At 39.9% G+C, this 23,713-nt stretch overlaps 1 protein-coding gene across 4 annotated transcripts in view; it reads left to right on the forward strand.

The window, feature by feature from the left end:
- The first annotated feature begins 3,959 nt into the window (after nt 1–3,959).
- The window catches only part of mkks (MKKS centrosomal shuttling protein), a 51,336-nt gene continuing 31,582 nt past the window's right edge, over nt 3,960–23,713 (forward strand). For 3 of the 4 annotated variants that reach the window (XM_068044331.1, XM_068044330.1, XM_068044333.1), the window contains exons 1-4: nt 3,960–4,947; nt 15,273–15,454; nt 18,479–18,721; nt 23,590–23,700. In XM_068044331.1, the coding sequence (XP_067900432.1) occupies nt 3,960–4,947; nt 15,273–15,454; nt 18,479–18,721; nt 23,590–23,700 (1,524 nt within the window). The remainder of the gene's footprint in view (nt 4,948–15,272; nt 15,455–18,478; nt 18,722–23,589; nt 23,701–23,713) is intronic. The other variant, XM_068044332.1, reaches the window with a different exon arrangement.

Consider the following 23,713-nt stretch of genomic DNA (forward strand, 5'->3'; position numbering starts at 1 on the left):
ACAGCTGAAGACTTCACCATGCCCATCCCCATGCTGCCTTCACTATCTGAGCATCAAGCTGTAGATTAAGCTTTATTTGACAGCTTGGGCAAGATTGAAGCCACTCAGTTTGGTTGCTACTGGATTGTTTACACCTCAGGTAGCTGATTCTTCCCTTACTATATTGAAGGCCCCTATTCAACCTTGCTCTTCTGTGAACTGAGCCACAAGCCCAATGTTCGTATGTCATTGACACAAGACTGCTTATTTGCACACCCTACGGCACCAACTGTTGTTAAAATCCTCATTCATGTCACCTCAAAGATTTGATCTGTCCAATTCCCCTACTTGTCAGTCTCCCCAATTACATTCTTCACAGGCTCCAACTTTCCCTTGGGGTCTGTAGCCCATGCCCCAACACACCAAACTGTGTGCACCCTATCTACTCTCGACCTCCCATACCATATTGATTTTAAAATCTTCATTCTCAAATGCCTACATGGCTTTGCTTCACTTTATCTCTAATCTTCAGCCCTATGTCCTCGTATTCATTCCTCAGTTCTTTTGACCTTATTTGAACAGTGTGCTGTTAATATTTTCACTGAATAAATGTTATTTTATTTATAGGTGATTGTTTAAATTAGACATGAGTCTCAAAACTGCTTGGAAGAATTACAGAGTTTTAATTGTAATGGGAACAAGCCTTGCAATGATTCATTGGGGATGGTATAATATGAAGTCCAGTGAAACTTTTAAGAACAGAAACAAAGACCATATTCCAGAACCCGGAATTGTGACACACATCATCCAAAAGGAAGGCCAACCAAAGGGAAAGTAGTAACTGAATTTGTTAGGTAATGCACACTCTCTTTATTAGTTATGTAAAAATAATGATGTTTCATATTTTGGAGAATAAGTAATCACCACAAAAAATTATGAATGAAATGTGTGCAAAAGTACACAAAACTAGGTTATAAATAATTTGCAAGAGCCCATCTATTCTATGGCAATACTAGCAAGAAATAGTTTGTTTTTAATATGCAAGCATCCCTTTTAGTTTCGATTATGCATGTCAGTGGGCAGGCAGATACCCTATTTGTCTTTGAATTGATGCTAGGAGGATGTGTCTTCTGTTTTCAATACCATTTTTTGTTTGTAAATGATCTCCTCTCTTCTGCCTATCCATGGCATCTTTGCTACACAGAAGATGGGCAGAAAGGTGGCCTATTTCTAGACCACAGTCAATGCAGTATGTTATTGTCCATCGGAATGTGATGCCACTTCCCTTCAGTTTACACTCACTTCTCCAGGAAGAAGCCACAGAATTTGCTTAATGCTTTCTCATTTGCGACTTAGATTGGACACTGAGTGGTGTGCAGTTTGAACCTGCCTATGCCTATGCTAGGTGCCTTCTTGCTAATAGACAAGCTGAGATCAGAAACCACTTCTTTAGGAACATGACTGTGAACCTGTATTTTGCTGCTTCAAAGTGCAGTTGTGTTCATTGTTCAGTTTGCAAGCTAAACTTATAAAATTCAAAAATATTACAGCCTTTTCGATTCATTTAATCAGTCTCATTGCAACTACTTCATTCTTGTTTATGTTTATGTTTAGAGATACAGCACTGAAACAGGCCCTTTGGCCCTCCGAGTCTGTGCCACCCATTTATACTAATCCTACACTAATCCCATATTCCTACCACATCCCCACCTGTCCCTATATTTCCCTACCACCTACCTATACTAGGGGCAATTTATAATGGCCAATTTACCTACCAACCTGCAAGTCTTTTGGCTTGTGGGAGGAAACCGGAGCACCCGGAGGAAACCCACGCAGACACAGGGAGAACTTGCAAACTCCACACAGGCAGTACCCAGAATTGAACCCGGGTCGCTGGAACTGTGAGGCTGCAGTGCTAACCACTGCGCCACTATACCGCCTAGTTTTATAGACTATCACAGAATAAGATTGAGTTCAGCTGTCTGTTGATGCTTCTTCTGTCATTTAAACTTGTTCAGATGATGGAATGTTTCATAGAATTGGATTATTTTACACTTGGGCTTGTTCCTCATAGGTTATTGTAGATGGCAGTTGTAAAGGATATCTGTGGCCAAGTCTGTTGTATCTTACCAGATGATAAAAGTGTGGTTGGGCAACTGAAGAAAAAGGGAGATGGGTGTAAAAAATACACATTCATTGCAGTTTTCATCAAGTTCCATTAAGGCTGAACATGCCTTAAACGTGCAAACTTCAAAAGGTTTCCACTACAGTTGCAAATTTAGAGAAGCAAAAGTAGAATTGTTGGCATCTTGTCATTGAAGGTAATGCAATAGATGTACATATGAACTTTCTAAAGGCATTTGATAAATTTGCCTAATTATAGATCTATTCAGAAAATAGAAATACATACTATTAAAGGGATGGTGGTAACTTGGATACAAAATTGGCTAAGGGATAGGAGGCAGAGAATAGCGGTGAACGGATGTTTTTCTGATTGAAGATATGTATGTAGTGGGGTCCCCTGGACCATTGCTCTTGTTATATAAATGACCTAGACTTGGATGCAATTTCAAAGTTTGCAGACGATACAGAACTTGACAACGCAGTGAATAATGAGCATGATAATAGAGTTCAGGAGGACATAAAGAAATTGGTGAATTGTGCACACATGGTAGGTGCAATTTAATGTGGGTAAGTATGAAGTGATGAACTTTGGGAACAACAACATGAAGAGGCAGTATAATTTAAATGGTATTATTTTGAGGAGGGTGCAGGAACAGAGGAACCTGGGGCTGCATATGCACAAATCTTTGAAGGTGACGAGGCAAGTTGAGAAGGTGGCTAAGAAAGGCTTTGAGAAACTTAGCTTTACAAATAGGGACAGTGAATGCAAAAACAGGGAATTTATGCTAAACCTTTACAAATCCCTGGTTAGGCCTCAGCAGGAGTATTGTGAGCAGTTCTGGGCACCACACTTTAGGAAGGATGTCGAGGCCCTGGAGAGGGTACAGAAGAGGTTTACCAGGATGATACCAAAGATAAAGGAGTTTGAGAGATTTCAGAAGCTGAGATTGTTCTTCTTGGAGCATAAAAGGTTAAGGGGAAACCTAATAGAGTATTATAATTAAGAGGGGTTTTGATAAAAGCAAATAGGGAGAAACTGTTTCCTTTGACAAGTGGCTTGGTAACTGGAGCTCATAGATCTAAAATAATTAGCAAAAGAACAAGATGGGAAATTTCTTCAGAGGGTTGTTAAGGTCTGGAACGCACTACTTGAAAGAGTAGCGGAATCAGATTTCATAGCAACTTTTAAAAGCCAATTGGACTTATACATGAAGCGGACTAATTTGCAGGTGTGTGGGTGTATCTAGGCTGAGGTGTGGAACTAAATTGGACAGCTTTTTCAAAGAGCAGGAGCGGTGACATACTGCATGACCTCCAATATGATGTAAGGTTCTATATTCTATGATTGAAAACTTCATTTTGTTAAAAAAACAACCTGACAATACACATTTTCTAATTACAGGTAACAATAAATTGGACTGCAGATATTTTATTGTGACATCCTGATAGAAGAATGAGGAATAAAAGGTGGTTTCACCAAAACTGGCTTCTGGTGGCTGGACTGTCCTTACTTGGCATCCATACTGTTACGTATTTGATGCAGAAGTTTGTAAAAAAATCAACAAGTTTAGAACTGAAGCAGAAGAAAGTTGATAAATAATACAGAAATGTCAAGCAAGATAAATCTCCTACAATACGTCCAAATTTTGCTCCTCTAGTTGAGTTAACATTGAAATATACTACTATGGGAATTCCAAATAATTTTCATAATTTCTATAATATGACTGGTATGTACAGCAAGCATAAAACTCAGACATGAAATGCTGTGTGTTAGATTTCAATTTCCTTTAGCAAATAATAAAGCAACTGTTCTTCGACACACGTTTTCTGTTTTTAAAAACTTCCACTGTACCTGAATGATGTCCAGCATTGTACCTAAAATATCATCTTTATGCAGCTCTGGACATTTAAATTGTGATGTACTTTGTCAGGCTCTTTCCACTTTCAGAGGAATTGTGGAGTCCTGTTATGGCCCATTTGGTAGACTAAAACTAATTCACAATGCTGTGGGAGGTTACGTTTTAACCACATCACAGTCTTCTGTGCTTTTGCGTAATCTTTCTGTGTTCCATCCTGTGATAAATCTGCTAATAGCTTCCGTATTGAATCATGTTTCTCGATTTAATGATTCTGGACTGTTTACAGCAATTCTCTGCTGTAATTTGGCTGAAAGTGCAAAACGACTTACTATACCAAGCAGTCGCATTGTCAAAATCCATAAGCACCTTCTGAATATTTGCATTGACTATCTAACTTCTGAGGAATGTAGCTGCAGAATACAAATAGATTTTAGTAACAGCAAGACTTTGCTTTCACTCGTTCGTACAGTGATAAATAAACCTACTTGTATGTTGACTACAAAAGAAGCTGACTACATCAGTTCCTTGGTGTTAAAGGCATTCTTTAATACAATTCCATCTGTGATTGGAGATAACGTATCCTTGGGAAAGATGCTGATTGTTCCCATTGAGGGACAAAGTGTTAATGACTCCTGTGTGCTTTCTGGAATCCTTATAGAAATATTTGCATCTCATTCAACACCAATTGATATCACAAAGTTGACTTCTGGTTGCATTAAGATTGCTGTATTCAGTGTCTCTATGTCAGGAGATGTTGTTGACAGCGGGAATGGAAACTGGGAGGTAGCATCAGATTTCTGTCCAGAAGATGAATCAATTGTACAGCTGCTAAACGTGGGAAAACAGCTAGTTTGTGACCAAGTTCACCTTGTGGTGTGCCAGAAAGTGATCCATCCAATTCTAAAACAGTATCTGCAGGAGCAACAAGTGATGGTGGAAGATAGACTTGGACTTAACCTCATGGAGCCTTTGATTCAATTAACAGGTCCGTATGTTATTCACTGATGATGAACATTTATGCTTGTGTCTCTGATAGTGAGATAATATTTGATGTTTGTTTACAGATTCATTCTTTGAGGGTGAAAATGTATGAAGTGTTCTTCATATACAGGCCAATTGTTTGTGTTTTTTGTTTAACTCCCTGTTGCTCCTTATTGCTGGGAGGGGGCTGGGAGTAGTCATGTATTTTATACCTCGTAAATAATCTATGCTTTGCATCAGTTATACGTAGTAAGAATTTCTTAAAACCATGAGTATGGTGTCACTAACCTAATCATATAACTCTTAATTATGTGATCCAAAAGCAATCCCCTTTGTTAATATAACAGAATATTCGATTGGCCATCAAATTAATTACTTGCAGTTTAGTTTCCCATTCTATCCAGCAGCAATTAATATCTGCACCTAGTTTGCAAATAAGCCAGCAAAAAGCACCATTTTGCAAGATAAAAGTATAATAGCAAAACCAACTAAGGACTGAATCCTTCAGTCTTTTCAGCATTTTGTGCTGCTTTCTGTATATATTTTTTGAAATTTCTGCTAGTGCCTTGCCACAGGATAATAGTCATCAAATTTGCCCCCACAGTTTCCTACATGATTAATTCTCAGTGTCACCCATACTGGCAAGAAAAATAGAGAGCTAATCGCACTTATTCATCCTTCACATCTCCTAGCATCCAGTAACCAGCGTAGGGAGAGACTTGGGAGCAGGTCGTCCACCTGCAAACTTCATTGAGGAATAGTGCAGAATGGAGGATCTAAGTAGTTGAAAAATATGAATATATATGAAATACAAATTAGTGGTTAAAATATGAAAAGAACTAGCAGCTTCCAATACGGAAATGTGAATGTTTTATTCTAACAAGCACTGCTACTTTCAATGCAAATTGCTGATTTGGATAAGTCTCAAATATGGTGCAATTAAGAACATAGAACAGTGCAGCACAGTACAGGCCGTTCGGCCCACGATGTTGTGCCGAACCTTTAACCTACTCTAAGATCAAACTAACTACCTACCCTTCATTCTACTATCATCCATGTACCTATCCAAGAGTCGCTTAACTGCCCCTAATGTATCTGCTTCTACTACCACCGCTGGCAGCGCATTCCACGCACCCACCACTCTCTGTGTAAAGAACCTACCTCTGACATCTCCCCGAAACCTTCCTCCAATCACCTTAAAATTATGCCCCCTGGTGACAGTCCTTTCCACCCTGGGAAAAAGTGTCTGTCTATCCACTCTATCTATGCCTCTCATCATCTTGTACCCCTCTATCAAGTCACCTCTCATCCTTCTTCGCTCCAATGAGAAAAGCCCCAGCTCCCTCAATCTTTCTTCGTAGGACATGCCCTCCAGTGCAGGCAGCATCCTGGTAAATCTCCTCTGCACCCTCTCTAAAGCTTCCACATCCTTCCTATAATGAGGCGACCAGAACTGAACACAATATTCCAAGTGTGGTCGAACCAGGGCCTTATAGAGCTGCAGCATAACCTCGCGGCTCTTAAACTCAATCCCCCTGTTAATGAAAGCCAACACACCATACGCCTTCTTAACAACCCTATCAACTTGGGTGGCAACTTTGAGCGATCTATGGACAAGATCCCTCTGTTCCTCCACACTACCAAGAATCCTGTCTTTAAGGGAATAGGGATAACCCTGGGAATTATAGACCAGTCAGTCTTACGTCGGTAGTGGGCAAATTATTGGAGAGGATTCTGAGAGACAGGATTTATGATTATTTGGAAAAGCATGGTTTGATTAGAGACAGTCAGCATGGCTTTGTGAGGGGCAGGTCATGCCTCACAAGCTTTATTGAATTCTTTGAAGATGTTACAAAACACATTGATGAAGGAAGAGCAGTAGATGTGGTGTATATGGATTTTAGCAAGGCGTTTGATAAGGTTCCCCATGGTAGGCTCATTCAGAAAGTAAGGAGGCATGGGAGTCAGGGAAAGTTGGCTGTCTGGATTCCGCATTCAAATTCGACCTTCCAAAATGAATCACTTCACACTTTTCCAGATTGAACTCCATCTGCCACTTCTCAGCCCAGCTCTGCATCCTGTCAATGTCCCATTGCAACCTACAACAGCCTTCCACACTATCCACAACTCCAGCAACCTTCGTGTCATTGGCAAACTTGCTAACCCAGCCTTCCACTTCCTCATCCAAGTCATTTACAAAAATCACAAAGAGCAGAGGTCCCAGAACAGATCCTTGTGGAACACCACTGGTCACCGAGCTCCATGCTGAATACTTTCCATCTACTACCACCCTCTGACTTCTATGGGCCAGCCAATTTTGTATCCAGACAGCCAACTTTCCCTGACTCCCATGCCTCCTTACTTTCTGAATGAGCCTACCATGGGGAACCTTATCAAACGCCTTGCTAAAATCCATATACACCACATCTACTGCTCTTCCTTCATCAATGTGTTTTGTAACATCTTCAAAGAATTCAATAAAGCTTGTGAGGCATGACCTGCCCCTCACAAAGCCATGCTGACTGTCTCTAATCAAACCATGCTTTTCCAAATAATCATAAATCCTGACTCTCAGAATCCTCTCCAATAATTTGCCCACTACCGACGTAAGACTGACTGGTCTGTAATTCCCAGGGTTATCCCTATTCCCTTTCTTGAACAAGGGAACAACATTTGCCACCCTCCAATCATCTGGTACTACTCCAATGGACAGTGAAGACGCAAAGATCATCGCCAAAGGCGCAGCAATCTCTTCCCTCGCTTCCCATAATATCCTTGGGTATATCCCGTCTGGCCCCGGGGACTTATCTGTCCTCATATCATTCAAAATTTCCAGCACATCCTCCCTCTTAACCTCAACCTGTTCGAGCATATCAGCCTGTTCCACGCTGTCCTCACAAACGACCAGGTCCCTCTCACTAGTGAATACTGAAGCAAAGTATTCATTTAGGACCTCCCCTACCTCCTCCGACTCCAGGCGCAAGTTCCCTCCACTATCCCTGATCGGCCCTACCCTCACTCTGGCCATCCTCTTGTTCCTCACATAAGTGTAGAACGCCTTGGGATTTTCCTTAATCCTACCGGCCAAGACTTTTTCATGTCCCCTTCTAGCTCTCCTAAGTCCATTCTTCAGTTCCTTCCTGGCTACCTTGTAACCCCCTAGAGCCCTGTCTGATCCTTGCTTCCTCAACCTTAAGTAAGCTTCCTTCTTCCTCTTGACTAGCTGTTCCACATCTCTTGTCATCCAAGGTTCCTTCACCCTACCATCCCTTCCCTGCCTCATCGGGACAAACCTGTCCAGCAGTCGCAGCAAGTGCTCCCTAAACAACCTCCACATTTCTGTCATGCATTTCCCTGAGGACATCTGTTCCCAATTTATGCTCCCCAGTTACTGCCTAATAGCATTGTAATTCCCCCTCCCCCAATTAAATATTTTCCCATTCCTTCTGCTCCTGTCCCTCTCCATGACTATAGTAAAGGTCAGAGAGTTGTGATCACTATCACCGAAATGCTCTCCCACCTATGGATCTGCCACCTGGCCTGGTTCGTTGCCAAGCATTAAGTCCAATATAGATGGTACTTTTAAATAGAATGGGTTTCAGTTTATAAATAGCTAAAATATCTTAAAACATGCGTCATTTAGATAACTTTTTGTGCAATGACTACAGATTTAATATAAATATTTATTAAAATAATGGTTGGAAACAAATTATAGGCTTGAATAGTCAGAGTTCAGCATTAATCCAAGGCTGGATCTCCCAAGGATCCATTCGTAGTCCCATGGTCTTCTACATGCTCCCCTTTGTCGATGCCATCTGAACACATGATCAGGTTCGACACAACAGCAGATGACTTCAAATGTAAATCATTGGCCATAGATATCAGATAGAGAAAGACTGCATTTCACAAATTTAGAGATACAGCACTGAAACAGGCCCTTCGGCCCACCGAGTCTGTGCCAACCAACAACCACCCATTTATACTAACCCTACAGTAATCCCATATTCCCTACCACCTACCTACACTAGGGGCAATTTACAATGGCCAATTTACCTATCACCTGTAAGTCTTTGGCCCGGCAAAAACCCACACGGTCACAGGGAGAACTTGCAAACTCCGCACAGGCAGTACCCAGAATTGAACCCAGGTCCCTGGAGCTGTGAGGCTGCGGTGCTAACCACTGCACCACTGTGCTGCCCACCACCCAAACAAAATTTGTTTGAACAAGCCAAATGAGTGGGATAATAATTTTTTCATAGTGTTATTCAGTGCTACATGCTGCTCTCGGCTGCAGTGAGTGTTGACTTCAGAATGCTTTTTTGCAACAAACTCATTAGTGGAAGAATAAATTTCTAATTTAATCCATAATAATAAAGGTGAAATGTTCTTAAACATTGTTTAGAACACATTACTTGTATAGTGCGTGGGAGAAATGTGTTCCTCCAATAAAATATGAATAAATTGTGGCACTGGAGCATGAAATTGAAAATATAGTTGAGGTTAAAGTACATTACTTACACAGTCTAGATAGTCTGGCCTTAACTACACCTGATCAGGAGATGACAATGGATGCAGAAAGTGAGATTTTCAATTCAATACAATATAAATGAAACATATTAGTGAAAATTATACTGCAGCATTCCAATAGCTGGTTTTGGCTGGAGATAAATGTTGGCATGGACACTGGAAGAAGTCCCCACTGTTTGTTTAGGTGTTGCAGGATCTTTTTAGTGCACCAGGACAGGCAGATGGGGCCTCAGTTTGTCTCATCTGAAAGATTGCACCTCCAATGATGCAGTGGTCCCTCAGTGCTACACTTAAATTTGGACCTTTGACAGTCTGGAAACAACTCATCACAGTTTACCTTATAACCCCACTAATTTTGAGGACCTTTATCAGGTCACCCCTTAAATTTCTCATGCACCATTTCCAATGGGCTGCCCAGAACTGTGCAGCATACTCCACCTCAGCTCAGCTAAGGTCTTGGGCAATACTTTCATCTTTTTTATTCTATGGCCGGAATTTTACACCACTCCAACGAGCCAGATGGTGGTGGCTGGTGGTGGGGGGTGGGGGTATGCTAGTGGTGGTTGGCATAAAATGGAGTGGGAAGCTCCGGGAGGCCTTCCTGACCCGTTCCTGCCTCTGCCCCACTTTATGTAGGGCGGGGGGGAGGCGATAAATGGGCGACCCGCCCCAGGCCAATCAAGGCCCTTAAGTTGCCAATTAATTGCCACTTAAGGGCCTTCGCCTGCCTCCACGCGGATTTTATGCATGACAAGCGGGGGTGGCCTGGAGCCGGGAAAGGCCACCAGGTAAAAGCTGGCGGCCTCTCCGCGCCCCAGGGGTGGGCCCTGAAAATCAGGCACAGGGTGCCCGATTGAGGGTTGTCCCCACTTCCCCAACCACCCCCAGGACCCAACACGCCCCCCTCCACCTCCCCCCCCAAATGACCACCCTTGCCTCGCCGGGGCCCGACCAATTACCTCCGGCAAGGCAACCAAAACTCAGCTGAAATCCCGGCTCCACATCTTCATCTGCCGTGGGCTGGGCTGTAGACCCAGCAGTGGCCACCACTCCCAGTGGCACTGCTGGGACTAAGAGCTGCTGGCCCACTGATTGGCCAGCAGCTCAATGAGACGGGACATCCCTCAAACCGGTGGAAGTCCTGCCTCGGAACAATGAAAGCTTGGGGACCAGTAAAATGTAGGACGGATCCCCAGGCTAGGCGGAAGTGGGTTCGCCATCAACTTTTACGTCGGTGGCCAGCTCCCATCCGCCCAACGTAACATCCAGCCCTATACCTTTACAAAATCAAGGTTTCTGTTTGCCATTTTATGGCTTTTTCTACTTTCATTGCCATCTTGAGTAATCTGTGTATTTGCATACCAAAGTTGCACTGCCCCTCTACTCAATTTAAATGTTTGCCATTTAAGATATAACCTTTTTTCCTATTACTTTCAAAACAAATTTCTTCACATTTTTGTACAGTTCAGGTGCCACCTTGGTGCTCATCAGTAGCCTATTTAGTGCCCTCCTGAAGTCTTTCACAATTGGCAGCCATCAACAAATTTTGATATCTCCCCAATTCCTAATTTCTCATTATTTATATGTATGAATAAGAGCAACCAAGACTGATTCTCGTAGAACACCTCACCATATCTTTGTAATCTGAGAAGCTTCCTTTTGCCTCTACCCTTTACTTTCTCTTGTCACATGTTTCTATTTTTGTGGCAACAATTGGTCAGAATCTTCTGGTTCGAAAGATATGCCAGTTTCTACATCAATTGGCACCTGCACCGAAATGTACTGCCGATCGTATTATGCCATAATATAAAGACTGGCGTAAGCAAGTGGAAATCAGCGTAAACCACCGGAATCTGAGGAAAGTGCAGAATTTATGCTACATTCCTTCTTTAAGAACCTCTTCATGAAAATTAATATTTGAAGCCATCAAGCCATCATTTATGTGCATTGGGAAAGCATTTCAATTTTAATTAGCATTTGATTCTATAAAAAGGAATTCAAAGATGTAGGCCTCCGTAAGGAAAAAGTAAATAAACACTGTAAACTGTGGGGTCCCTACTTGCATAAATTGTTTTGCTTAAATCTGCACCTGCAGACAACTAGCAAAATTCAGGATATTCACATGAGCTGCTCTTTTGCATGGGGACAGTTAATGAGCAGCAGAGAAATTTGCCAGAAATTAAGATGGAGGAAAAGGGTTAGCAAAAAAAAATTCTGATGCCCAAATTTCCTTCATCTTTTGCGCTTAAAATGGGCACTATGCCATACTTACATCCTTGTTTCACTGCAAGTTTTTAAGAAATTCTAGACCAATATCTTCAAAAGGAAATTTATCAAAATCCAATTCTGTTCACAGATATTAAAGTTATTGCAAGTGCAGTTACAATAAAAAATCAATCCAAAAATTCTGAGTAATTCAAGCTGTTACAGTCTAGAAAAGGTTCTTTGGAATTTCTTTGTGGAATATATGAAACCAACATAAAAACTTGTGAATGTTAGATATGCTTTTTTTTGGTACTGATATATCATTAGAGTGAAAGACTGATGCCTGGTGAAAATCAGTTCCTAGTGATCTTTTGTGAGTACATCATCAATGACTAGATGTTCCATAAGTTCCAGTTTTCTCCAATTGGTTATACTTCTGTAGAAGCCTGGACAATGAGTGTCAGTTAACTGTTCTACAGTGATGGTATCATAGCTGAACTTGATCCTGTTCTTAACCGGTTTCCATGCACAAGTAACTTCCAATGAGGGTCGCTGGACATCAATCAAGAGAAGGAATCTGTTTGAATCCGAGTGCTTTGTGCTGTGTGCCCATACCCAATAACGACTGGGTTGAAATCCATTTCCAGAAAACCCTTAGAGCTGGAATCAGTATCGAGTGGATTCAGTCCCGAGCCCTAAATATGATGTAGGAATGTGCTAACCCATTGCCCCATAAAATCATCAGATGTAAATAATTTAGTCCACTTATTCTGAGAGAATTCAAAGACTAAAGTTGCACTTGCAGTTTATGAAAATCCAAAGATTCCATTGCAACATTGAATTCTTTTCTGCATACAGTACCCTAGTTAGATGTAATATTTTGTACTAATGTAGTTTTATGACTTAAATTTTAAATGAAGTGTTTTTATTCAAGATTGAAGGAACACTGCTACCTGACTTTTTCAGGAAATGCTGAGCAGAGTTAATGAAACCACAGCATTTTTTGGCAAGTAGGGAGCATGTTTGAAAGTTGTATTTTTCAGCTTAAGTCATTCATGCCATAGTTGCACTAGTAAGTTTTACTGGAGTAGTCCATGAAACAAGCTTCTGTTACTGAATGATTATTTGGAGTCTAATAATGGGTTGGCACTTTACTGTACCTTTTTATTTAGAGCGTGTGAAAGGCTGGGCACTGTAATTTACAGATGTTGCATGTGCGAATGAGTTCTTCAGGTCTTTCTCACAAGCGAATGCAAATTAAGTGGTCTGCGTATTGCTTGTTACTTCTACATTATTTTTGCAAATTCAGATTCTGTGGTTTTGTTATTGACATAGGAAATGAGTATTGGTATAGACTCATGGGTATTGTATAAATTTTAAAAACAGTACTTTTGCAATTCAGCACTCGATCGACTTTTTTGCAATGTTTTTCCAATGCAATAATATGGCAGGCAAAGGCTGGTTGTTCTGAAAAGCCATCAAAATAATATTCTTTAAAACTGTTCTGTACATCTGTCTGTAAAACAATTTGGTATCTTTATTGTGAAGTCAAGTGCAGATTGCTGACTTCAAATGCCTTAAAATATTTCAAATCATCTTTTCAGATTAATATGCCATTGGTATACTTTTGCAACCTTTTGTAATCAACTCTATTTTTGGCTACCTTATTGAATTAATACAGGAAACCAGACTATCAGATACTGTATATTGTAAAGTGTTCTATGAAGAAGACTATTTTGGCTGGCAATAGTTGACACTTTCTCACATAGAAAATACAGTCCTTCAAAAGAGAAATGCCATGTTCAGCCGATCAACCCCATCAGTTTCACCCTTAATTATTGGTTTGTATTAACACAGGTTTTACTGATTTCAACAAAACGTAGATAGACTGTTTAGTTAAACTGAGCTTAGTATGACATTGATAGTGTCGTGGAAATAGTAGAACACAGAATTACACCAGTAATTCCAGTTTTCCATTCTGGGCCAGATCATCTGCCCAAAGCAGTGGTTCTGCCATCAGAGAAAGGAATGTAGCAAATTACATGTAGCTGGCACGTGTATGTCAGTCTCCTGTGACCTGGACTAAAGAAACATCAAATACAATGGTGCCATCAGTTGTCCACATAAACACAAAAATGGTGTCCTTTGCAATATATTAATAAACCGTATACGCATTCATGTGGCATGGTTTTTGTATGGATCTACTAAAGATCAAATTTAAAAATAACTCTTCAAAAAAAATCAAAATATGTTGCATAAACAACCACTTCAGTTTTGGTGCAGCATTTTGAATAACTGGATAATTAATGTATTCACAAAGTACAACAACAATAAACAAATGTAGGGTGCAATATTTGGGCAACAACAATAACCAGTTACATTTTTAGAGGTCCTCTAAAGTAGTAAAATGTACCACGTTGCTTCACAGAAGCATAATCAAAAAATGGACATAAAGCCAATGAAGGGGATATTAGCAGTGCTAACCAAAATTGCCTCAAATCTTTACCATGGGGCATCCATGATGACACCAAATAACCTTGCAGACAAATAGAAATCATGTCTACTAACCAATCTAGTGGCCTATACACTTTGCATGCTGGTGATGATCATGGTCTAAAATGACTGGAAGTATATGCCAAGTCTGCATATGCTAAATAATAAGTAGCATACGTGTGAAAGCTGACCTCACCTCTGCAGATGAGGGAAAATGAGATGCTACGCATGTGAGCACTGAGGCACAAACTCAGCAGACTAGATCCTATAATGGTACAATTTTTCTTTTCCAAATTAATTAATATATATTTCAGACAATATTTTAAGAAAAATAGAACTTCATCTTTCTAGCCTTATCACATCTGTACTGAAGCTGTATGTCTTATGTGGTAAAATAAAATGTTAGAAAATTATTGCCTGGTATTTCAGTAAAATTCTCCTGATCATCCACCGTAGTGCAGTTCATGCCATTTCTCTGGGATTTCTCCCATAATTTCACTGAAATTATGACAGACAGTCAGGAGAAGCCCTGCAGAAATTCTGCCCCCTTATTTTCATAAACTTAATTTTGCCTAGTTTTGTTTAGGGGTGAATATGAAATAGTGTTGATCAAATTACAACACTTCAAAAGGTTTTCTGCAATAAACATTCCAAATATTTTTACCTTTCATCCTTTTTTTTCTGAATAAGCTCTGCTAAACTAATCGTATAAAGAGGAACTAATTGGATAGCTCTTTCAAAATGCTGGCACAGGCATGATGAGCCAAAAGAACTCCTTCTGTGCTGTGAGTTTCTATGTTTGGATGATATCAATAAGACTGAGATCATTTGATCTTTTTAATGAAGAATTAATTTAATAGCACACTTGCTCTGGCAAATTGCTCATTTATTCTCCACCTGTTTGACCATCAAAGTCTATCATTGAGCATTTGCGATAGCTTTCCATGTTCCTTTAGTTAATGTTTTGCTCAGTGATTATGTTGATGTACTGCATAATCTGACATGTTAATTAGTGTGGATTATTGTTAATTTTCAGTTTGTGGATTTTTCCATTTCTTTGTAAGGTCTGCAATTTTGTAATTTTTGGCATTTTAAATTTACTAGGTGCACAGTCCATTGGTTCATATTATCATCCCATTTCCCCTGGCTGCTATGGTAACGTTAAGAATCTGTGTGTTGTGAAGTTTGGTCTCAAGCGATTCCTGCATCTGGTCCCAAATGAGAACAAGCCTGTGTGTAGTTTGTTAATATGCAATCGAAGTGAAGCTGGAGTGAATGAGCTGAAGGTAGGCTACATGATTCCATGCCAGAGTTGTGTTGGTTTCCTGGTGGGTGCTGGATATCTTGGTCTATATGCAGTGATTTTTCATTACCTGCCAGTCAATATCCATTGCATCTAGTACAAACTTGTAAATGGTAAGTGAATCAGAACCACAAATTAATTGAAGCTGAAAATTCCAGCTTTGTTGATGTGTTTCCATTTTCTTAATTGTGTAAAGAAACAAACTATTGAGGCTGTGCCCACAATTTGTCCAAAACAGTAGTAATAAATGACACAAGATTATACACAAAAGAGTAGGGAAATTGGAATCAATAGCATCAAAACCCTGCAGGAAGAAAAATGTCAAGATTTCATTTGTACTTCATTGGCTGCAAAGTGCTTTGGGGCATCCAGTGGTCATGAAAGACACTATATAAATTCAAGTCTTTTTTATTAATTCCAGATAGGGCATCTAGGCCAATGTTGCACTTTTCATATAGTGATCATTTTAAGCAGCATAAAGCATTGCCATTGAAAATTAGATTTGTTATTCTTTTCCATGTACAATTTCTGTAGCACTGCTGGATGATCCTCTCTCTGTTACTTTTCACCCACTGTCACCTCAGTTAGTTCCATGCTGCTCTTGTCAGTAAGTGAACGAAAACTCAGTGTGTTGATGTATCTGTTTCAGCTTGTGGGTCAATGTTTAGTAAAGTTTAATGGTTGAGTACTTTGGTTAATACTTTTACATTTAAAATTGGTTTTGTGACAAATCCTAAATTGTAAATTTGTGTAATATGCTGGAAGATACCTTCTGTGTTTTAAAGTCATGAATGGTACATCAAATGTATTATTCTGAATCCCAACTTTAAAATATGTGGATTCAGGCAAAGATTTCAACAAGGTTCAGAAAACCATTAATGGGAAGAATTCCAGGACATTACTGAAGCAATGAGTTCAAGCAAGGCTGCCAGGCCTACAGTGTTCCAGTCATTCGCTTTCTTGTCCCATAAAAAAATCATCCAAGCATCTAAAGGAGGGGGCTACTGGGAATCAATAGATTGACTGCCAAATTCTTCAAGTTCTCTATCACTTTGACACCTTTTGGCTGAACAGACGTAGCAAAGCATGCACTTCAAAGCAGATCACTCTTTGCCACATGGGAGAGTGGGTATTGCATGAGCTATACTAAAGAAGCAAGATTAAAGAATTAATTTAGCAAATGATAGATTTCCTCTCTCTTAGAAGAGACTAATATTCTTTTCCATCCTGCATCCACCAGCTTGTAACTGAAGGAGATAAATTCTTACGGTTTGCCTAGTGGGTGACTCACTAATAAAAATGGTCAAATGCATATGCAGATGCATGGGAACATCACCACCTGCAAGTTCCCGTCCAAGTCACACACCATCCTGACTTGGAACTATATCGCCGTTTCTTCACTGCAGCTGGGTCAAAATTCTGGAACTCCCTTCCTAACAGCACTGTTGGTGTACCTACCTCACATGGACTGCAGCGGTTCAAGAAGGCAGCTCACCACCACCTTCTCAAGGGCAATTAGGGATGGGCAATAAATGCTGGCATAGCCAGTGACACCCACATCCCATGAATGAATTTAAAAAAAAATCCCAATTGAGAGTCATCATTCTGGTGATTTAACTTGTGGATTGTTAACTATGAAAAAAAAGTCTTACTGTATATAGTAAAAAGAATTTTGACTTCTAAACTGTATTTGTTAGTAGCGGTGAGGGGTTTGGAGAAGGGCAAATTTAGCCTGATTATAAAACATCTACAATTTGACAAAGATTGGTAGATCATGGCAGTTTCTCTTGGAGTAGATATTATAACGATATTAACTTTTAATTCTCCTATTGGAGGTTATTTAATAGGGTTCCAAAATTCACAATAAGGGTTCTGAAAAATGAGGTAATTACTCAGGTCTGTAGTTTCTTGCAAGGCTTTATGTTATGTCTCTCACAGACCTATTTGGCTTCTTTAGAGTCTGTGGCATCCTGTGAAATTAAGCTCCTTGATTTTCAAAAGCCATTTGATAAAGAGTCCTAACAAAAGTAAGAATTCACAACCCTTTAAGTGAAGTCCTGAATGATTGACCCTGTATCCTGAGACTGTGTCCCCGTGTTCTAGATTCCCTGACCAGTGGGAACAATCTCTTAGCTTCTACCCTATCAAGCCCTGTCAGAATTTTGTATGTCTCAATTAGATCGCCTCTCATTCTACTAAACCCCAGAGAATATAGGCCCAGTTTACTCAGACTCTTATCATAAGACAACCCCTTCATCCCAGGGACCAATTTAGTAAATCTTCGCTGCACTGCCTTCTTTATTCCTGTACTCCAGCCCCCTGGCAATAAAGGCCAACATGCCATTTGTCTTCTTAATAGCCTGCTGCACCTACATGTTAACTTTGTGCGTTCCTTGTACAAGTACCCTCAAGTCTCTCTGAACATCATCACTTACCAGTTTCACATCTTTTAAAAAATATTCTGCTTTTCTATTTTTATGACCAAAGTGAACAGCTTCACACTTAACCTATATTATACTCCATTTTCCATCTTGTTGCCCACTCACTTAACCTGTATATATCTCTTTGGAGCCGCTCTACTTCCACCCCGCAGCTTACCTTTCCACCGAGCCTTGTATCATCAGCAAACTTGGATACATTTGTTACGACCAGGTGAGAAAGGTGTCTAGGGGTCCCATTCAGCCTTCACCGGGTCTTACCGTAACAGGGTTTTAATATTAAACACACCGTTTTTTTTTAGCTCCCCCTTGGTCAATCCTTGTTCACCGCTTTCCAGTTATAAGGCTTTCTTAGGTTTACAGAAGAAAAGTTGAAATTTATTCAACTTAAACTCTAATTCAGTTAACACCTACAGATACACGACGCGCCCACGCTAGCATGCATATGCAATACACACATGCAAATAGACAGAAAAGAGCAGAAGAAAAATAAAGTGGAAAAGTTGAGGCAATATTTGAAGAGTTGTTGTTACTTTTCTTCAAGCTCACTGTAGATTCCTTGATTGTAGGTTGATCTTGCTTTTCGTTGGGGCCCAGTATTCTTCTTATACCATGTTCGCTGGAGGAGACTTTTCTCTCTTGGGGTTCATGTGTCTTCAGTGGATTTAGAGGCTTGTGAGAAAGAGATGGGAGCAGACAGACAGGAGAGGCTGTGGCGAGCCAGCCAGGAGAGATCTTCTCAGTCCAGGAGCATTCTGCTTTTTTTTCCCAAACTGTTAGTACAAATTCAAAAAACTGAAGTTGCCCAGCAGGTTAGTCATGTGACTAGCTGGTTTGACCATGTCTGTTTGTGTATTCGGCCATCTTAGCAGTCAGTCTGGAATGTGAGCTCTCCTATGTTCAACGTCTGGTGATCAAAAGTCCATTGTGGGTTGAATGTCAGGGAATGGCTGCTTTGTCCTTCCAAACACTGTCTGTTAATATGCAAATGTATTTTCCAGCCAGGGCTGATCTTTTAACAAGTCCTTTCTTAACTCCTGTAACAGTTTAAAATCAATGTTCATGATAAAATTAATGTGCCTCATTCTTGGCAGGTGGGGGCCTAGCATGACACCTCCACACCCAGTGGAATGAAATGCGATTTGAGAAAAGCACATTTCATTAAAAGGGTTGAGAGTTTCCTCTGTGCCTTCTTTGTTGAAAATGGCGTAACATTTGCCAACTTCCAATCTGACAGGACCATTCCTGAATCTAAGGAATGTCAGCGCATCCACTATCTCTGCAGCTATCTCTTTTAGAACCCTCGGATGTAGGCCATCTGGTCCCGGGACTTGTCAGATTTTAGTCCCTCAAGTTTCTCCAATACTTTTTCTCCACTGATGTCAATACCCTTAATTTCCTCATTCTTTTTAGCCCCTAGATTACTGCCTATTTTTAGTATGGAACTTGTGTCTTCTACTGTGAAGACAGACACAAAATATTTGTTCATTTCCTCTGCCATTTCCTCATTCCCCATGGTGATTTCTCCTATCTCTGCCTCTAAGGGACCAATGTCTACTTTAGCTACTCTCTTCCTTTTTATGTACTTATAAAAGCTCTTAAAATCTGTTTTTATATTGCTGGCTAGTTTACTCATTCTATTTTTTCCCTTTTTATCAACTTATTGGTGGCCCTTTGCTGTTTTCTAAAACACTCCCAATCCTCAGACTTGCTACTATTTTTTGCAACATTGTAAGCCTTCTTTTAGTCTAATACTCTCCTTAGCTTCCTGAGTGAGCCATGGATGTGTCTTTCTGGACTTTGCAGATATTGAATTGTCAGAATAGGTTATGGAGCTAGTAATCGTGTCTACTCCAATAGAGGACTTTCAAAAAGACCTGCTGGAAAAGAAGAAGGGACACATCATATATGCACTACTTAATGATGGAAGGAAATTTGAAGCCATCATGTCTGAGCATGAACAGTTACAGGCGTCGGGGGTGGCTACTACAATTGATATGGTAATCAAGGCTCAGAAGTCTGCTGAACCTTGTGAAAATTGTGGCATGACTCACCCAATTCACGTTGTCTGACGTACCAGGACTAGTGCAAAGCTTGACATGTGATGATATTGGGCAAGGCAGTGCAGAAGGCCGAGCTCAGATACTGCACACAGGAGTGCTGGCAGATCACATGCAGAGAGAATGTCTGCAAGGCAGGATGGCAAACGCGACAAAAGGTATGCCAAATTACAACAAAAGCCCAAGCAAGTACAACAGGTCAACAGGGCAACAGTTTGTCAGGAGGGCATAGGTAAAGAATGCTCTCATACGAACAGCGATAAGCATTTGACATAGTTAATTTGGATCAGCATGTCAATGCTATCATGCAATCTGAGGCATTCGCTATGTTTGGGATTATATGTCTGCAGAAGAGTATAAGTTCAGAGTAAAAATCGACATCAGAGCAAGTGCAAATATTCTGCCCATCCCTATTCTGAAGGATATGTACTTAAAGAAATGGGAATCTATTGTATGACTCACCACAGCCAGGCTGACTGCCTACAATCGTTCTCCAATCAAGTGCATTCTAACAATAACCTTACAGTGCAGTTATGGGAGCTCTAACTGGCTACCACAAATGTTTTATATTGTAGGCACAACTGGACCAACTGTCACAAGATTTCCAGTACGCCGCGGTCTATGAATTGTCACAATACCTGAATTCAGTAATGCACTGAAGATGGGAGGAAATAATCAGTTCACGTGTATCGGGTCAGTCCATGTAAAGGATGACACAAAGAATGGAATCTTGACATGAAAAGGCGATATGACAGGGAGTCTCTCCTCAGACTTCAGTACTTGCAGCAAGTACCCGGAGGCTAGAGGGATTGCCGTTGATTGGTGATGTTGCCAGTCATCATTTTTCTAAGCTTTCTAAACAAGGAAAGATGAAGGCATCGTACGACAGGCAAGCAGGGCCAGAATTAGCTCGATTGCTAGAAGGTCAGAGTCCTTAATCATGTGTCGGAAACTTGGTATCCTGCAGAGATTGCGAAGATATGCAACCTGCCCAGTTCGTACGAGGTCCAGACACCCAATGGTGCGATTCTCAGATGGAACTATAGTCAACTCAGAGAGCTGCATGACAACACTACATGTGACAACGCTGTGGCATTACGGACTCGTTCAAAGACAAAGTCTGAAGATGAATGTATAGAGGCTATGAGCACAGAGGAAGAACATGCTAACCAGAGTTTCGAGTCACCGGAATCTCAGAGGAGTCGTAAAGAGGAGTTCAGCCCTGGGAAGAGGTGTACGATAACAAGATCAGCATGAATAAGCAAACCTCCTCTACATTTTAAAAAGTGTTAAACTTACTAACTTGTAAATAATATTTTGTTTTAATCCAGTTAGTCTGAACCGCAACATCATTATATATTGTACATATGTTTTTATCTTTGGAAAAAAGGGAGATGTTGTGGGACAACCTTAAGAAGGGACCACCTTAAGAGCGGACCACCTTAAAAATGGCAAGGGAAAATCACCAGAGGACATGACGACATGTCACATATGACCAGTTAGTTGTGGGTGTGGCCCGACAGAGTGAGATGTGTTTAGATGTGGCTCATGCAGTAACTGTTTATACATACATATATATGTTCCTGTTAAAGTATAATAAAACCCACATTTTCTTTAGATATTACTTGTCGTCCTGTGAGGCTTGCAATAGTTCACATGTCAAAGGAACAAGTAATATTATATAATTAGTGGATGAAAAACTGGTTAGACAACAAGAAACTCAAGCTAATTATTAACGCAAATTATTTGAGCTTGGTGATGTCTAGTGGACAATGCACAGACCGGTCATTAGATCTCTACTTTTCACAGACTACAAATGAGCTAGATTAGAGGATTAGAAGCAGAATGTCTAAATTTGCTGACGGCCCAGAAAAGTGTGGGATGGTAGAATGCTTAGTAGAGTCAGATATTTAAAGGGATCCAGAAGCACTCATTACATGGTCTAATAAGAAGAAAATGGTATTTAACATTCATTATCACAAAGACTTGGATATAGGCAGAAAAAAACTTCAATTACAAATTGGGTGGTAATAACTTTCATGATGTCGGAAGAGTAAAAGAAATTGGAATTCCTTGCAGACTGTTACTTTAAAAAGTATCTGCAATGTGAGTGTCAAGCTGCATTGCTATCATTATGGGGTACAATTCCAAGGAAGTTTGTTTAGCTCTGTATAATATGCTGAGAAGACGGTGCTTAGGTTATTGTATTCAGTGTCGGTAACTAGACCTCCAAAGAAGCATTGATCTATTAGAAAGGAGAAGGAGGATACAATGATATTTTGGATCATTGAACTATGAAGGCAAAATAAGAGAACAAAGATTATTCTCTTCACAAGGCAAAAGAACTAGGAGTTTTCTTTAAAGAAGAGCAGATGAAGTGCAAGCTAGCAGTTTTGTTTAATTTAATCAGGATTGCAGGATAAGATAGTTGCTTTTACATTATGAAACATTTACCAATTCAGAAGAAAGGTTTTCTCATGCAACATTACGAACTTGTGGAATAACCTGCCAACTAATTCAGGGAACACTGTTAGGGATTTCATTCTCAAAGGAAACTTGAAGTTATATCTTGGAAAGCTGCAGAGAGATTTAATATTAAAGAATCTTGAAAACTATTTTTAAAGAATTGTTTTTACAGTTCACGCACAAGCAAATTTCTTTCCCAAATATTCTTGCTCATTTGCTCTGTGTTCCAGAGAGACACAAAAATAAACTGCATTGTTTCACTATAAGGAAAACATGCAACGTTGCTCCTTTATGAAGTGCACTCTGGGACGGATGAGACTGTTGTGGCTGGATTACACTCTATAGCTGCATTGTAAAACCTTGTGGAGAATTTTGGTTTGTAAACGATCTAATTTTTTGTGTTTATATATGAAATAAATGTATTTACAAAGCTTTATAGCAAAGCTACAATGTGCTAATTATAATGGTGAAATTTTCCTAGAATGCATTGCAAAAAGGAAAATCAGTTTCTTCCTTCCAGTGAAAAAGTACACTATTTCATGCACTGCAGCACATAGCTAAGAACAACTGGGAATTTTTTTTTGATCCAACAGTTTTTGTAAGCTTTGTTTTTTGTTTTCCCTACATCTAATGTCTTGAAAATTATGAAACTTAATTCATTGGATTCCAAAGAACTGAAAAGGGATGACATAATTTGTATAATGTTTCTTTGCAACATGACAGCACACAGTTTAAAGAAGACTTAATTAAGTAATTGAAATTAAATTTCTTTTAAATGTGAAGCTCCCTTTAAGCCTAACTAATGTTAGATTGATGATTTTTTGATTATAAAATCAGAAAGAAATGACAATTGAAGCAGGTTGCAGCACTCAGTTCAAAGTGACTTCTTCTTGTTCCACAGAAATATTTGTTTTCAAAGTGTGCATCTAGTGTACTTTATTTTTTCCCATGGATTTATAGTCCTCCTGGAGGATAGAAAATGTTTACTTGAAAATAGTGTTCGAATTGTTCCCTGCAAGTGTAAGATAAATTATCTATTCCTTCAAACATGCTCATTTGATTGAGGTGATAATGTAAAGGATAGTTATGTCAGAATTTTTTTACATAAAATTTGCATGCATTCTTTGCTAAGTTTATTTACTTGTATGTTGCAGATTGTCTGTCAATCTGCAGAATGTGTGATGCGACTCGCACTCAAAGAACCTTTGGCTGTACTAGGAGGAGGCTGTACTGAAAGTCATCTAGCTACTTATGTTGGGCATAAGGTTTGTGCTTTAT

The sequence above is a fragment of the Heterodontus francisci genome, chromosome 13 (assembly GCF_036365525.1).
Source record: "Heterodontus francisci isolate sHetFra1 chromosome 13, sHetFra1.hap1, whole genome shotgun sequence".
In the NCBI taxonomy this organism is placed as follows: Eukaryota; Metazoa; Chordata; class Chondrichthyes; order Heterodontiformes; family Heterodontidae; genus Heterodontus; species Heterodontus francisci.